This window comes from Hermetia illucens, chromosome 4 (genome assembly GCF_905115235.1).
Source record: "Hermetia illucens chromosome 4, iHerIll2.2.curated.20191125, whole genome shotgun sequence".
Taxonomy (NCBI): domain Eukaryota; kingdom Metazoa; phylum Arthropoda; class Insecta; order Diptera; family Stratiomyidae; genus Hermetia; species Hermetia illucens.
Window position 1 is genome coordinate 97,688,656 of NC_051852.1, and position 18,345 is coordinate 97,707,000.

General features: G+C 46.4%; 1 protein-coding gene across 1 annotated transcript in view; it reads left to right on the forward strand.

The window, feature by feature from the left end:
• Window positions 1-6,995: 6,995 nt before the first annotated feature.
• LOC119655112 (putative fatty acyl-CoA reductase CG8306) overlaps window positions 6,996-18,345 on the forward strand; it is a 69,220-nt gene continuing 57,870 nt past the window's right edge. The window contains exon 1 of the mRNA XM_038060834.1: window positions 6,996-7,334. Within this exon, the coding sequence (XP_037916762.1) occupies window positions 7,324-7,334 (11 nt within the window). The 5' untranslated portion in view covers window positions 6,996-7,323. The remainder of the gene's footprint in view (window positions 7,335-18,345) is intronic.

An 18,345-nucleotide genomic window follows, 5' to 3' on the forward strand; every position in this document is an offset into this window, starting at 1 on the left:
TACCGATTAACACGAAATTTGGTAAGAAGGTGGGAACTGTGAACCTCCAGACATGCAGTGAATAATATCCTCCTACGTTGAGATTTAGGGGGGGGTCCCCATACATGTAAAAGCGGGGTGTAAAAATTTTTTTCACCAAATATAGTCATGTGGGATAGAAAGGCGGGGAGTAGGAGAGGTTCAAAGTGATGATTTCTTTAACGGAGCCATTCTCAGAAACTACCCAACCGAAAAATCTGAAAAAAAACCGTGAAGCTGCCTCTGTACAGTACCCAGGCCTCAAAATACTCTCCATATCGATATCTGTTCAAATTAAGTTAATAATAGTATATCACCGTATTTTTGGGAAAATTGAGAAAAACCCCCCTTAAGTTTATGTCAGAGTTATAAAAGTTGGTAGTAGCATAAAATATAATATGAGGCAAATTATCTCCAAGTTTGATCAAAATCATACTATTAGTAACAAAGTTACAGTAGCTCAAAGTTGCCTAACCGTGTAAATTTACAACCCAAAGTACTAAAGCTGATATGCTAAATGCATGTTCTTAACGGGCTACGTACAAATGGGATAGTTCTACACTCAAATATACCCACACAAGAAACAAACAAAACCTCGCCCAGCGCCCAGTTTCCGCTTTCCCGACTTGTTCATTCTTCTATTCATTTTTCCGATAAGTGTAAGAAAGTATAAATTAATACAAAGTTTATTTGAGTTGTCTGTTTGTTGTTTCTCTTTTTGTACCCTTTATTCTGAGTTCAGATTTCAGATTTATTTATTGAGCAAAGAAAAGAAATGCATGTGCGGTACAAAAGGAATAATACCTAAAAGCTCAAGCGTGACTAATTAAGTATGTAATGCTAACCTACGGAAATATCCGACCTAGCCGGTTACGTATTATAAAGTGAAAAGGTGGTGCATGTCAATGCTCCTTTGACATAACATGTGCTTTAACCTAATTTATAACTTACAACTAAACAAACATAACACAAAATAGTACTCCGCACTGGAAAACGGGAAGAAAGGAGTTTTTAGGCAACGGTGGACAGGATTGATCGAGGGAATTGGAGCAAAACGCAGTCCTTTCTCAAGGGTGGTAGCATTCTGAGAAAGGGCTACCTTTCAATTTGGACCTGTGCTAAGACAGTGACCCAATGCGGGAGAGATGAAGAGGACTGTGGGATTGCGGGGCATGTATTGTGGAGTCTAATTGGTAGAAGGAGGGACCTTAATTTAGGGAAGAAGTTAATGCTTGGAGGTATTACATATTGTACAGGCTAATTAGTGTCTATTGTCTTAATCTGGACTAAGTAATGAAAAATAATGAAAGGTGATCTACACCTGCGCGGGGATTGACTGCCGGAACATTGGACTTACGCGTTTAGCCTCTGTGAAAGTCCGGGGAGGAGCTTTGATAAAAGGAGGAGATGAAGGAGGGAAGGGAGGCGTGATGGTTGAGAGGAGAGTTACTGTCCGAGGGGAGAGCCAGCCCTGACACGTAGTACCTCTGCTCGCGTAACAGTGCATTGCGTTTAGCGAGATTTTTTATCAGCGGGTTAGGATGGGATAGCCACTTTTTCAGTCAGACGCGCGACAATATGATCATGTGCGGAATTATGGGGCAAACCCCGGAAAGGTCGTACAGGAGAGAGTTTTTGTGAAATTTTAGGTTTGGCCTTCTGTATTTGGCCGTACATTTCCTGAGTATCGTCCTTTCAAAGCGTTGGAGGGCTTCTGCTACGTTCGGTGACATGGTAGCCCATGCTGGGAAACCGTAAGTCAGGATTGGACGAATAAGAGTTTTGTATAAAAGGGTTTTGGCGGCAGGGAACAGGGCCCGGGATGAGAAGAGATTTTTTAAGGCAGCTGAGGCCTTAGAGGCATAGCGGATCTAACGTGCGGGTTGGATTTGAGTTTGTTGTTGAGGGAGATTCCCAGGTATTTAATGTTTGACTTCGGCTTGAGAGTGTGGTTAGAAATGCGTAAATGCAGGTTTTTGCTTTTTGGTACTGTGCGCCAGTGGCACTTCCCACTGGGATTTGTGAAGCAAATAACCTCAGACTTAAGGGAATTAACGGTAAGGGCCCACCGGTTGAAATAAGCGATGATCCTATTGGTTAGGATATTGAGAAAGAGGGAGGCTATTGAGGGCCTGAGACCACTTGCGTATAGGATCCCTCCTGATGCGGGAGGACCATTTTCGTTGGGGGAAGAGGGCAGGACAAGGGCTGCCTGCGTTGCCGTTGTCGTGGGGGATAAGTTTACGGGAGGGAGGGGAATATCGTGGAGGAAGATGTTAAAAAGTTTGGCGCCTAGAATAGATCTCTGGGGGATTTCTGAGTTTACCGGGAAGTCGATGGAGCGTAGTCCAGCGAAGCGTACGTGGCAAGTTCTGTTGGAGATGAAGTTTGCGAGGATTCTAAATAAGGGGAGGGGGCAATTGGACTGGATTAGTTTGTAGAGCAATCCCTCTTTCCAAACTGAATCAAACGCCTTTTAGAGGTCTAAGGCGCAGGCTACGGTGCAATGCCTGTTTTCCAGGTGATTGAGGATATGGTCTTGCAGGTCCAGGATTGCCTGCTCGGTGGATCTGAGGTTTTCGAAGCCGAATTGATTAAGTGGAATGATGGTGGAGTAGTGTTTATTTAGGTGACCTAGTAGGATACGTTCGAAGATTTTTCCAATATTGGAAAGAAAAGAAATAGGCCTCATATCTTTGAGATCGCTCGAGCACCCCTTCTTGGGGATAGGTATGGGGAGGGCTGATTTCCAAAATACCGGGAAGTGGCCGTTGTTTAGGCAGTTGTTGAAGAGGATGGCGAGACGTTCAATGATGGTAGGCGCACACTTCCATAGAACAAAGTTAGGGATGCCATCGGGGTCCGAAGATTTTTTATTGTTGCCCCGGGAGATTGCAAGTTCGACTTCTTCTAGGGAGGTAAAGGAGGCGAACGAGTCTGTTCTGACTGTATCAGCCGGGCATCTGGGAGAGAAGAGGCAAAGGTAGGACCCTTCCAAGCTCAACCTTTTATCGCTGACAGCATTGGCGACCACCGAGTTCCAGATGGGGTCCGCTGGCGATTTGGCTCTGAATAAATGGCTGAAATAGTCTACGCAGGCGGATATTTTTTCCTCCGGGGAGTGACACTGGAGGTTACCTATTTTTATCGGGATTTGGTTGAAGTTAGTATATTTTTTTCTTCCAGTCAATTGATTAATTATTGAGAAAACTTGTGGGCCGGGTTTGAGGGATTTGAGGAGTTTCTTGTAAGATGCATTCAGTTCGGACCGAATAGCTCCGTTGATTTTGCTGGACAGGTCTTTAATGATCTCGGAGAGGAGACGGTATTCAGCGTTGCATCTGTTCCGTAACCGGTGAAATAAACGTTTCCTGCGCTGCAGTAGTCTGTGTCTGTCGCGGATTAAGAGGAGGGTTGAGAGGGAAAGGCACTCGTATTTGTAGTAACCAGGTTCTTTAACTGGAGCATGCTTGTCAATTGTAGTTTCGAAGGCAGAGTTCACTTTCCGGATGTATGTATCTAGCTCAATATTAGAGTGGATGCGCGATTTGTCCAGGGGAGGGTCCAGCACACTGTCTAAGTCGCGTTGGAAATCGTCCCAGTTTGTCAAATTGAAAGATCTGCATTTGTGCGGATGGTGAAATGAGGGGAGAATTTGCTGTAGATGTAGAGAGAGGTTGAGGGCATGATGGTCCGAGTGAGCTGCTAGGGAGGAGCAACTAGTGACACATACTGAGAGATTGGACGAGATTATAAAGCCGTCTAGGAAAGAAGATCCACGAGGAAAGGATGGCCGCGTTAATGATGTCCGCGCTAAGGAATGGGTCTGACTGGAACCAATCGAAGAGTACTTTGCCGTTTTCGTTGTTAACTGAGTCGCCCCAAGATACGTGCCTCGCGTTGAGGTCTCCGCCGAGGATGAAAGCGTCGAAACTGATCGCAATTTCCGAGATTTCGTCCCGAGTGGGAGTGAGGTGACGACCTGTGCCGCCCGGGAAGTAGAGAGAGCCGATTAGGACTCGCAAGGCGCCACCACCGCGGACAGGAAGTCTGACTACTGCTAACAGGCAGTTTGACGACAGTGAAGCCGATGGGATACTATTTGCCCTTAGTCCCAGTTTGACTAGTATGGCTGTGCCTCTGCCCGCGTCGTTGCGGGAAGTACTGTAACCGGGCGCATGTAGTTTTACGTTGGGGGCTTCCTCCAGTCTGGTTTCGTTTAGGAGAGCGAGATTAGGATTGGAATCCTCTAAGAGCTTGTGGAATTAGTGTTGAGTGTGAGCACCTTCATTTTGGTTGTCTAGCAATTTGAAGAGGAATTGTAGGTATGCTTCGGGTTTGTCTTCAGGGGGGAGGCGAAGATAGTTGTGATAGAAGTCGGAAATTGTGCTCCACAGCGAGGAGAAAGACATATTGAATAGAGACCTGGCTTCCATGAAGAAGCTGCTTGGAATGGAAGAATGTGCAGGCGATAAAGGGCTAAGGGTTTCGGGTCTTGCTCGACCCCGCAGTGGCGGCAAAAGACGAGGTCAGTGAGGGAGGGGCGGTCCAGTTGGCATGAGGCAGCGTTTTTGGCTGCGGGACGCGAACAGGTGAGGGTCTGTCAAGGTGGGGGAAGAACGAAGTAGATCGAGAGTGTGGGATGCTTTTTGCTCTTTCTTTACGCTGGATAGGTTCCAGCCTACGGGGGCGATTGGAGAAGTTGGCAGGGTGACCTAGTCGGCTACAGTTTGTACATTTGAGGGGTGCCGCCGACTTCTTTTCGGCGTTGTCTTCTACATTCGAACGGGGGCAGCCCCTGGAGGCGTGTGGCCCCGCGCACTTCACGCATCTGGGGTCGTACCCGCAGTTTGCGGATACGTGGCCAAACTGTTGGCAATTGAAACATTGGGTGACTTCCCCTTTTCGGGGCTTCTCCCAGCTAATCCGTTGATACAGTAAGGTATTTTTTTTGTGACTATGTTGGCGTCTGCATCAGAGTTGAAAGTCAAACGGAGGAGGCTCAGATTGGTGTCATTGGTTCGTGACCACGGGATGGAAAGCCTAGTTACTCGAACAGGTGTGATCTGCGTAAGCTCCTTGATTTCCGAAGCCACGTTTTCGGGAGTGAACTCATGGGGGGAGATTCCTCTGAGGATGAGGGTTGGCTTCCTCTCCTCTTTCAGCGTGAAGGAATGGTCTTCCAATTTGGTGATCTTAATTAAATGTATTAGTTTCCTATGGGTATTGGGGCAAGTGAGCCGGACTTTGGGCTTGTGGGCCGGTAGGTTGGTAATTTCAAATGTGGCCTTTTTGTCTATGTTCTTGATTAGGAGGTCCAGTGCCCTGGCAGTCAATCCTTACAAGAAAATCGGGGGGAGAAAGGTAATTATATTTTTATCTTTAACTGGAATGGCCGTGTCAGCGGATTTCGAGGTTCCGGGACATGCGTGCGTCGCTTCGGCGCGATGCTCGTTGTCAGAGAGGAGATGAAATCGGTTTTTGTCCGCTGGGGCCTCGTTGTCCGAGATGCCCGAGCCTATTTGTTCTCGTTTGAAGACAGACTTACCTGAAGCAAGTTTAAATTCATCTTGGAAGCCTTGGATGAAGTCCGAGCGTCGGGCTGGTCTCCAGGAGCGAAGCTCTGGTCGTCGTCGACAGTTATGACGGGGCAGTCGTCGCTTGTCGTTTCTTCGGCCGTAATGGTCTTGTCGGCCAGATGGAGGAATTGTGTGGAGATATTAGAATTGCCCAATCCATGGGCGGCGGCAGTGTAAGCTGGTTCCGCGTATTTTACACGCTGTAGTTTTGTGTCCCTCGAGTAAGGATGAGTTCCGCACTCGCGGCGCGAGGCTTGTACCGGCTTCACTTTGTTAACGCGAAGTCACGATTATTAAAACTCTAATTGTCACTGTTTTACCGTTAATCAAACAGTGAGTAACGATGATCGTAAACTTGGCAACAGCGCACAAGCCCGATCTGAACACAGTCGAGAGCAATCGTCAGAACGAACCATTCGCTTCGGTGGACACAAGCGAAATACAGTTTATAATAATAATAATAATAATCGTTGGCACAACAATCCATATTAGATCAGGGCGTTGAAGTGTGTTAGAGCACTTCATTCAAGACCGAAACGATACACTACAGTATACTGTAGGAGGCAATATGGTCAGCATTGCGCTCGCCCGAGATTATTACCCTGATTTGACTCAGGTACTCATTGACAGCTGAGGCGACTGGTATCCGACGTCAAATCACGATACAAATCCCACTGCCACCAGTGAGATTTAAACCGCGACCTTCCGTATGACAGCCTACAGTTTATAACGTTTTAAAATGGCATACGATGAATTATGCCACCTACTGTATGTATTGCGAATGACGGTGTCATTTCATTTTCGCTCACTGTAGATGGTGAACAATTCCTTCTACCGGATTTGATTTGCCAACAATCCTGTAATTAGTGGATTTACCTTTGTCCCAATAATCCTGAAATTATTGGACGTCAAGCTCCGAACATAAAAATAGTCGTAAGTACTTCTTCACTGATTTAAACTGATCTCGAAAAGGCAACGATGAGCCGAAAGAGACACCATTAGATCTTAAAAAATATGATAAATGAAAAATCGAATCCAGCGTCCCATCAAAAGAAACTGAAATACTTTACAATTCTAGGGGATTCCCAAAAATTCCCGACGAAGTGTGTATTTGAAAAGAACAGGAGATGGAAACAACGTGATTGTCATATAAGATAGTGATTGGTTCGTATCTCCGATGGGAATATTGTTTTCATCCACCACATATCTACACCAACTCAATTCCAAGCCCAAGCATGACCCTGTAAGCGGTCCAACCGGTTGAAGTGACTCCGTTGGAAGCCGGGAAAGTGTAAACAAACGACAAGATGTAACGGCCCGGTCGTTCGACTGCTTTTCCAGTAACGGCATGCGACAGCTTCCATCTCTGCCGTGTCTTCTTGGAATCTTTTGTGTGATCCGCTTAGATCTGCGTCTTCTCTTTCTACCTGTGTCTGGCGGTGGCCCCGGTTGGGTTGACGTTTCTCGGCTTACCTTCTACGCGCTCTCAATTGCCTTGGGTTGAATCCCGTTCGAAGTCATTATACGCAGTACCGTTCGCCGTGTTGGACGCGTTTGCCCTGTGTCGTGCGAAGAGGCCCGGATTAAATCTTTAACTAAAGTGAAAGCGCAGTTCTGTCGCGCCGAAGAATTCGATTCTAAATTCGTGTTCAACTGTCAGCGGTTAACTCCTCGATTAAGTGACATTTTGTGATTGTGTGGGTGTTGGAATAGTTTCAGCGGAACGATGGCGGAAAAGTGAGTAAAATTTTTCTTCTTATGACGATTTTCTGGCATTCCGTGCAGGCAAATACCACCTGTTGGTTAGTGGGCACATGTTTTGGGTTCATGCTGTAAGCAACTGGGACTGATCCTGGCGATTTTGTTGTTTACACCCCATTCTGTACTAGGCGTGTCTTCATTGCGCTCATTCCCAACAGTATCGCTTGTCAGTATTCCGACCCGTTTGCCAATTAGACTCCATAGAACGCAAATCCAACAGTTACCGTTTCTCGGAGTGCACCGACCCCAGGTGAATTGCGATAGAAAGCGGAATCCTAAGGTTGGCTTGTTCATAATTCAAGTGATGCCATGCCATCAACGAAATTTGATTTCATAATGCACAAAAAATACACGAAAGAGGCGAGCAAATAACAAATGGTCGCTAGGCACTGCGCCATCTCAGCTGTGAGGAAAGCGGAAAAACCGCAACTTGCTGGAGGGTCTGTGGTCGCGCATATCGCCCACTGGATGCCGACTAGCGCAGTCTCCACTTTTACACGGGCTCGTGCTTATAAGAGGAAGGGACTGTCTTCTTTGCGAGAGGTTCATTGCTCCGCGCAGCGATCGTGGATCGCATCAAGTATTCAACTTCAATCGAGGGCCAACTTGAAAATTGATGCCAGCATTACCTAACCCACACTGCAGGCTTGGAGCAAATTGCTAGCCGCCCGCATTACCTGCATAGGTAATTGCAAGTGCAAGCGGCGCGAAGGTGAGCAACATTTAATGAAACAATGATTATCACGCTGCGAGTAGCCAGTGGACTCGGCTCCATGCCTCCATCCCCCTTTCAGTGAAGCGTCTCATTTGTTTTGCTTCCACCGATCAAGAAGTCGAAAGTGCCTCGACATCGATTTGTATCTGCATTTGTTTGGAGCCACGACGGTCCCGCTTAATTGCTGTTGGGAAATGTTATTTCTTCTTTTTTGTCGAGACATGCAATCAACCCGGTTCGTTCTTGGATGCATGTGAATGCAATAGTCAACAATGTAAAGTGTTTCGCAAGAGCTACTTACGCGTACCGACCTAGGTCTCAGTCATTACGTTAAGTAATTTTGTCCAATATGCAAGAAATAATCTTATTTTTGTATCTTACGTTATTGCTTGATATAATCCTAGTTTTGCCAAGCATTCCTCGGGATAGGATATCTTTTTCAGCGTCTGTCTCGAATGAGACGATGCCGGATTTTCAGGGCAGGCTTGATACCGAGAAGAATGTTGTCTTAGACACGGAATAGCGGATTCTGGTTAGGGGAGACTTTAATGACAACATCCTTGGATCAGGTATTCAGAAGGAAAGAAGAAACAGATCCTGGAAATAACACTAGGACGGGACGTGCCCAGGCTGCGATGGAAGGTTCCCAGACGTAACCTTTCCTTCAGAATCGTTGGTGCCAGCGATTTTTGAAAACCTCAGGAAGCTACCGTCAATACACCATCCATCTCTTGGAACATACAACGGCGCAGGCTTCTATGAATTGGTGGGCGGCGGCCGAACTACAGGAGGATGCCATGTGACTTGCGGCTCAACAGTACTTCTCTTCTTGTCGTAAAGTGGCTGAAAGAGATAGAAATTTTTGGAGTAGCATCCTGCAAATTTTGAAACTCCTATTACCGAAAGGTTTGGCATAAGTGCACGCTCCTCGGCAATGGTAGCGCTGCATGTTGCCCGACGCAATAATAGCGCTATATCCGCTTTTGCTGCCTTATCTAGAATCTGGAAATGGATGGAAATTGAGTGATCCGTGCTAGTGTTCTTTCTATGTTACTATATGGGAGTAGCACATGGAAAGTGACTGCCACTACCACTCCAAGGATGCAAGCCTCACTGACAATTGAATTACTGGCTACGCCGTGCAGTGGAACCCACTCTCTCAAGATGTCCGATGAGTTGGTTGTCTTCTCTCTTGGTGCAGAAGAGTAGAGAAGGAGTGTGGACGTCTTGGGACGTCCTGTGGAGAGCTAAAGCGCATTTCAGGTAACTGCGAACGATAGCATAGTTGTGGTTCATGTGCTATACTCCCACAAGGAATAACTGTTGATAGGAGTTATTCGACGTGATGAGCAGGATCAATATAGATTTGATTGTAAATTGGTTACTTAAAAAATGTGTCCTCTGCAGAAATTCCTTTCACATGATACCGAACAGATGAATTATATTGTAACGACGTTATTCCTTGGGCATCCCGTTTGGGTTGATGCCAACAGTGTTAAGGACGCAGAAGATTGCCCACTTTTTACCATCGATGAGATAAAAGAGGCAATCCTCTCTATAAAAAATAGGGTTCCAGAAGACGTACAAAATCCTGTGTTTTATCACCGGCTGGACCTGTTGCTCGGTGCATTCGCCGCTTGTCTGATGCGAGGTATTTTTTCTGTCGGCAAAAAGTGGCAATGATCGCACTGATAGGCAAAGGAGACCCTGAGTAACTGCATACCAACTATTCTGTACACTTAACGCACCGGATAAAATGCTCGAAAAGCTCAGAAGTAGACCCGCCAAAGCGATCCGTCTTACCTGGGACTTAAACCCAAGCTCAGTTTTAGATTGGGGATGTTCAGTGAACGATGTCATGGAAGTCATAGTTTCCGTTCTTCGGTTTGTTCATTTCGTAATACTTGATGTAAAAAATTCCATGACTTCGTAAGATGGGCAAATATGCTAAGTACATTGGAAAGTTTTGCGGATATTGAAAAATTAGCTGCAAGATCAGAGGAGGTAGAGATCGCGTCGGAAGTAGCACAGGGGTCCATCTATATTCCTACGATAACCAGCTAAGTCTCGACATTCCACAAGAGCTGCGCTTGGTCGGTTATGCAGAAGATGATGCGGCACTTGTTGTCGGATATACTGTTGAAAAGACGCCGAACAGAATGGGAATATTCATGTGACGGGAAAGCGGATGGATGACTGCTAATGGCTTCAGCCGCGCGTTGGAAGAACCGAAGTAGTCATATTGACTAAAGACGGAATCTGCATCCTATAATGATCGACGAGATGGGTATAATTCAAAGTCACGGTTAAGTGCTTTAGATTGACGCTTGATTCGAAGAAGCGCATATTCGAGCAAATAAGAAGTTTTGCCCCCCTTAAGTCGGTTAATACCAGAGGTTAAGAGTCCTACCTTTAACAGGGGATCCCTTCTCATGTGTACGACCCAGATCGTTTTCTCTATGGGTTATGTGTTTTAGTGTTCTTAGGAGGAGGTGTATCCTATACGCCTTCTACAAATATAGAGACAAGGAGGTTTGCGGCTCGTTCTCAGAGCAGACTGTAGTTGTGATCGCAGAAATGATCCCTGTTGCCTTTTTAAGGAACGCAAGAATATCTGCAAGTACAAGAGGAGGACTCAAAAGAGGTCCTCGCTTATGAGGAATGGTTGCATACAATGAATGAAGCGTAACTCTCTTGGGGAAAACAACTCGAGATGGAGATGAACTGGGCAGCTAGTCGGATGGTTAAGTCCGTACTGAATTAAAAACATGGTGAGGCTAATAATTGTCATACCCTGCTTCAACAGGCCTGGAGATTTTCAGTGTTACGAACGGATTGTGTGTTTTGCAATGGTTTGGTAGAGACGCATTTTTTTTTAAGATTTTATATAAAACCAAACCTTATTAAAATCAGCTTATTCACTTTTTGTCCGTCGATCCGTCTGTCTGTCTGTCATCTTTTATCTAAGAAACAGTTATCTTATTGATACGGAATATAGTAGAAATGTGGGACCTGTAAATTCCATTGCATGCAGTGAGTAACAAAGTTCCACGTTGAGTTCAATGGGGATTAACATATAAGCAAAATGGGGGTGTAAAATTTTTTTATCGAATATAGTCACGTGGGGTATCAAATGGAAATCAATGGATCAAATGGCGACTAAAATGAATAGAAATCTGTGGACTGGCAACCTACAAATTTTGAATCTTTATTGCTACAATTGGATAGTCACTGAAGTCACGGCCACGACCTTTGGCTATCGTTTCTGGTTTCTGGAAAATGCGCTCTCTGACAACGGTGGCGACGGTCCTCAAAATGCTCGCTTTCTCCAACTTTAGCAGGAATTCCAGCGATATAAGCTGGACATTCTGAGCCTAACCGAAATAATATGGCGAGACTCTGAAGAGCAGACCTCTCCCTCCCGCGGCAATGTGCTTTTGTACTCTGAAAAACCAAGTGGTAGATATGAATCCGGCATCTGGTTGCTTCTGGCGGCTGCCGCAAGGCGCGCTTTGTTCTGGAATCTAGTTTCTGACAGACTTCTAGCTGCAAGATTCCGGTCCAGGTTAAGAAGCATCACAATTGTAGAATGCTACGCACCAACGGAGATTTTCGACATAGTGGAGAAGGATGCTTTTTACGAGCAATTAAACGTAGTTCAGGGAAGGTTTCCTAAAAGTCGTTCTAAAGAACGTCCCACCCACATCACTCATGTCGTTGTCGAAGAGCGTGCGTCATAAACAATTTTCGACAGGCAAACGTGCCGTAAGATCGGTCCCTATCCGGGTCGTCGTTGATGTTTCGGTATCAGTAGGATTTCAAAATTTTTAGGTTGCTAGCCCACAATTTTCTGTCATTTTTAGTCGCCTTTTACGATAAGCAGCGAATAGTTCCTAATCTCCCCGTAACCATCTCTTTCTCTCACGTTATTTTGAAGATTGAAAGTGTTCATGCGTGGAATTAAAGTACATTCTCATATATCGAAATCAAAACTGAATCCATACTTTTCATTATTTGAATTCAAGAGGGGAAAACAGAACATTCCCATATGATCAAATTGTTGACAAGGTGTTTGACAGTGGATGTTTGATGCACGAGCTCTAGATATAGCCCCATGTATGGTGAATCGACCCGGTAATAAAATTTCGAGAGACCCATTGTTACCACAATCTGGTAGAGAAAAAGGCAAATTTTGTTTCGTGAGTCCTTTGTAATGAATCTGGCGTGCAAGTGTGGTTTGTTATTTTCAGAACGACAAACACATCTTAATCCATCAAATAAAATTAAACTTAAACTTTCAGAATGTCAAATACCTGTACTATTTTGCAAACGTATGTTGGGTTTATTTTCTTTTTTAAAGACAAGAGGCTTTTTAGTTCTCCTCCGTCCAATCTAATCCATCGATTAACTACAATGATCGTACAAATGTGCCTGCTACTAATCTATAATTACCAACTTTCACTAACCTACGAAATTTACATATAAATTATTGACGCCAGCTATCAAAATGCAGTCCTCAATATAAGTCTTGTTTCCTAATCTTAGCAATCTTCAAAATCAGCGGTCGACTATGAGCATTCATTTGGACTTCCATTTTATGTGAAGAGAGCTTAAATCGGATTATTATTAAGCTTGAAGTAGTAAATTAATGAGTGATGCTTGGTAGATGTTGCAATCCCTAGTTGGAACAAAAAATTTCAACTGCATGATTTGGACTATTTGAAAATATATTGAAAGAAAAGTTCAAAATGGAGATTTGGAGGGATCATAATGGGAGCGAAGGCTGATTATGAGTTATTATGTCATTAACGGTGAAGATGCTAAAATAAAAAATATCCAATAGTGTTTCTCCCATAGACTTTGTGGACTATGCGATACCTTTTTTTAACACGTTTATGTTTTAGGAGGGCATTGGTCAAACTACAAAATGTTTTTCGATGTGAGTTTATCCTTTTTTCATTATTCTGCTTTGACCAGGGCTCATTGATTTATTTATGTTTACTGAAACGCTGAAGTTTTGCGAATGGGGCGGGGGGACATTATTTACCACAGTTCCTTGGAATCATCCAAGGAACTGTGGTAAATAATGCGCTTGATGATTTACACCATTTGGGCGGATAGGGAGCCTGAAGGGCAGAACGATAGTATATCTAATAAGTAGTATCCACATTCAATGGACCGGACTTGCGTATGTATTGGGTAAGCTTATCCGTACACATCATAGGCACTAAACCATATATAGATGCTACCAGATGTTGAGGGCATATGGTGTATACGTATAAGCTTCCCCAATACATTCACAAGTCCGGTGCATTGAGTGTGGGTACTGTCTACTAGATATACTGTGGGCAGAACTATAGCCGCCGAATGTGGTATGGTTCGTTAGACATTTCAATCCCTCTTCAACAATTAAAAAAAAATTCTCGTATGTTAATTATAGTGATTTGCACCAGAATGGAAACTTCCTCCATTCACGGAGGAAACCATGAAACATTGTACTCATGGCGGCATTTAAAATTTGAAACTAAAAAAGAAAGAAAATAGGTGCTCAATAGTACACGGAGCCTGACGTTTCGAATTTGACGGCGAACGAGGGGCAGGAGATCTACGACAAATCACATTCCCACGAAAAGCGTCTATCTAAATTCACATTTGTATGCATTTTCTATATTTATTGTTTCACTAATTTGAGTATTTGTTTAAGATAAAAAAAAACAAATCCGATTTTAATCATGCGTACAGCTAAGGATCCTTATATCACCAAGTTGTACATATTTATTTATTGTATTTCACTATTGCTTATATAAGCTACTTTATTTTCGCATTAATTATTCATTAAAGTATCTGGATGCTTATAGTCCTTCAGCATATACAGGGTGTGGCAGCATAACTTCCTTTTTTAAAATGCGCGCCACTCAGTTAGTTGATGTCATAGGGATACTGTAAAGTTTTGTCCCGACACGGTTCAGTCGCCATCATGCGTTGGAATAGTGAGGAGCGTGCCTTTGCCGTTGAGGTTTACTTTTCAAGCGGATGTTCGGTTATTGCAACACAGCGTGCATTTCGGAATCGCTTTAATTTTGGCTCCCGTCCCAGACCGCAAATCAATTGTTACATGGGTCACTACATTCAGACAAACTGCAAGTGCGACAAAAGGAAGAACTGGAGTCCCTCGGCCCGTTAGATTTTAACTTTAATTAATTTCTTTGTAAACCACACTTTTAGGTACACCGGAACATAGACTGGGTTTTTATTAATCAATACTCGATATATTTAACCATTAGACTTTATTAAATAATTTGTGTGACTTTATTAAATAATTTGTGTGACTGTGACTGTATGCTCGTTAGAGGCAGAAGAGAGTCTCGCTTCATGTGTTTCTTTTCTGCCCCTAATTGGAATGCTGCGAATCCTGCCGCGCCACATCACTCCGCCCCCAGATGGAACCTAGGGGTTTCGGCGACTGATCCCGGAACTTCGTTCGCCGTCAATCCACAAAACGGACACGACGCTGCTTCGGGGGGGACACGGGTTTCAGCCTGGACAGAGAGACCGCCTTCCTGCGTCCACCGATCTCGAGCTGGAAGAAATGTTCTCCCCGCTCGAGAACGCGGTACGGGCCCTCATATGGAGGCTGCAGCGGCTTCCGGACGGCATCCGTCCTGATCAGCACGTGCGTGCATGTGTCCAGTTCCTTGGGCGAACAAGCAGGTATGGACGAGTGTCGAGTGGGTGGTGGCGCTTTGATGCGTCGGAGATTGTCCCTCAGCAGACGCACCAACCCCGACTCCGTGAGACCCGATCTCTTGTCGAAGACCGGATCGCTTGGGAGTCTTGGGTTCTCCCCGTATACCAGCTCTACGGGGCTGGCAGCAAATTCTTCTCGTCGGGTTGTACGTAGGCCGAGTAGGACGAGAGGCAAGACTTGGGACCAGGACGGATCGTCACGTGCCATAATGGCGGCTTTCAGCGTCCGGTGCCAACGTTCTAGCATCCCATTGGATTGCGGGTGGTATGCAGTAGTCCGCTGGCGTTTAAAACCAAGGAGTTTGCCTAACTCAGAGAAAAGGGTGGACTCAAATTGCATTCCCTGGTCAGTGATGACCACTGCAGGGACGCCAAAGCGAGGTATCCACTCTCGACAGAGGGCTTCGGCACATGATTGCGCCGTAATGTCTTTCAGAGGTATTGCCTCAGGCCATCGCGTAAACCTGTCGATGATTGTGAGACAATACCTATAACCGTGCGAGTCTCGCAAAGGCCCTACTATGTCGAGGTGTATCGTGTGGAAACGCTTGGTAGTGCGGTGGAATGAGCCCACTTCTTTCCTTACATGCCTGGAGACTTTACACTTTTGGCATGCGATGCACTCTCTGGCCCAGGAATTGATATCCTTGTTCATGGAGGGCCAGAAGTATTTTCCGGTGACTAACCGGTTTGTTGTCCTGATGCCGGGATGCGCCAAGTCGTGAACTGCGTGGAACACTTCCTTGCGAAATGTGGCCGGAATGTATGGCCGAGGTCCCTTTTCCGAGTCTTCGCAGCAGAGAGAGAGGTTTGAGCCGAAGATGGGCAACTCCCGAAATTTGTATTTGGGGTTGGATTTGAGGCTCTAAAATGCTGCATCATCCTCCTGCGCCTTGGCAATAGCCGAGAAATCGAGTGAGGCGGGGATGTTAACCTCGGAGACACGAGACAAAGCGTCAGCAATTATGTTGTCCTTGCCGGACACGTGTTGGATGTCTGACGTAAACTGGCTTATAAAGCTCAGATGACGAAGCTGACGAGGGGACGCTTTGTCGGGCTTCTGTTTCAAAGCATACGTGAGAGGCTTATGGTCCGTGAACACTGTGAACGGCCTGCCTTCTAGGGAGAAACGGAAGTATTTGATGCTCAAATACGCGGCGAGCAGTTCGCGATCGTAGGTACTGTAGTTCCGTTGAGCGGAATTCAACTGCTTCGAGAAGAAGCTCAACGGCTGCCAAACTTGATCCACCTTTTGGTGAAGGGCAGCACCTACTGCGATGTCAGAGGCATCAACAAAAACGGCTAGGGGTGCATCTTGCAGAGGGAATGCCAAGAGTGTAGCGTCGGCCAATTGTTGACGGGATTTGTCAAACGCGCAGATAGCCTCTTCAGACGACACGATCTCTCGTGTGTCCTTAGTTTTGGGGCCACACAAGTACGCGTTCAAAATGGACTGGTGATGGGCGGCCTTGGGCAGGAAACGACGGTAGAAGTTCAGCATGCCCAAGAACCTCCTCAACTCCCTCACTGTCTTTGGACGCGGGAAGCTTGTTATCGCTTGCACCTTGTCTGGGTCGGGCTGTATTCCTTCAGGGGAAATGAAATGGCCGAGGAATCTCACTTGTTTTTGGAGAAATTTGCATTTCTCAACGTTTAGGACTAAACCGGCCTCAAGGAGACGTAGAAAAATGCACTCGAGATGGGCTAAGTGCTCAGACTCAGTGGAAGAAGCGACCAAAACATCATCCAAATATACGAAACAGAACTCGAGGTTTCGCAGGACTGAGTGAATGAACCTTTGAAAGGTTTGCGCCGCATTGCACAATCCGAAAGTCATCCGGGTGAACTCGAAGAGTCCAAAGGGTGTGCATATTGCCGTCTTTGGAATGTCTTCAGGGGCTACTGGGATTTGGTGATAAGCCTTGGTTAAGTCCAAGGTCGAAAAGATGCGGCAATTCGCGAGGTGATGCGCAAAGTCGTGGATGAGTGGAATTGGATATCGGTGAGGAACAGTCTGTGCATTTAGCCTTCTGTAATCCCCACATGGGCGCCATTCGCCGTTTGGCTTACGGACCATATGCAGTGGGGAAGACCAACAGCTGTTTGAGGGCCTGCAGATACCCTGTTGAACGAGTTGTTCAAACTCTTTCCGTGCAATAGCCAGTTTCTGGGATGGTAGAGGACGCACCTTCGAGAAGATCGGGGAACCAGTAGTGATAATGTGGTGCTGCACATTGTGCTTCACTGGTTTGGAGAGACTACACTTGGTAGTAATCTGGCTGAACTTTTGGAGAAGTGCCCGAACACGAGAGTCGGTAATGTCTTCTAAAAGAACGGAAAGATTATTGCCTGGGTGAGGTACAATATGTCCCGACGAATTAAGGTTGGTCGTGGAATCTATAAGAGACTTGTTTTGCAAGTCCACCAGCAATCCATAGTGACACAGGAAGTCTGCGCCTAGTATGGGGAAGCTGACATCCGCCAGGATGAAACGCCACGAAAACGTCCTACGCAAGCCAAGACTCACGTCCACTTGCCTATACCCGTACGTGTTTATGCGGGAGGAATTTGCTGCCGCAAGTTTGAGCGGTTGTGGGAAAAGTTGATGTTGCCGAGGTACGGGAAGAACCGAAACCTCCGCACCAGTATCGATGAGGTAGCTGCGCCCACTGAGGGGGTCGAAAATAGTTAGGCGACGTGGCGCTGCGTTCTGGGTGGCCGTCGCCAAGACCCCCCGCGGACCTAGTTTTTTGCGGTAGGAGCGAATCTACACGGTAGCGTACATCTTGTCGCTTTATCCCCGAATCTGCGGTGGTACCAGCAAATCCCTCGGTCCGCGGACTGTCCTGACGACCTGCTACCTGATCGCCCTTTTCGGGTGGCAGACCGCGAGCGTGCTCGCGATCTGGCGCCCGAACGCTGAGCGTCCAACGTCGCCCGCATCTCGGCCACACTGGCTGTTAAAGCGGCTATCTCGCGCCTCAAGTCACCCACCTCATCCGACGGTGGTTGAACGGCCGCCAAGGTTGGGCGTACGTACACCTCCTGCACCTGGTCGGCCGTCGCTGTCAGTTCCTCCAAGGAACCGGAGACGCAAGCGAGGATCGCCTGGGTGCCCTCCGGGAGCCGTCGCAGCCAGAGCGACTTGATCAGGTCATCGCCAATCTTGCTCCCACCCAATTGCCTCATTTCGCGAAGCAATTGGCTGGGAGTTCGATCACCCAACGTTAAACCCGCCAGCAAGTGGTCTAATTTTGCCGACTCGCTTGCCGACAGGCGCCTGATCAACTCGCTCTTGAGCTGTGTGTACGATGCCGACTTCACTACGTCGGACACCAGAAGAATAGACTCCTCGTCCAGGCCGACCACCGCGTAGTTGAAGCGGGTCGCGTCCGATGTGATGCCGGACATTTGGAACTGCACTTCCAAATGCACGAACCACAGCTCCGGGTTCCGCCGCCAAAACGGAGGAACGCGTACGGCGAGGGCGGTCACTTGCGGGTCCGATGGGCCTGCCGCGCCTTT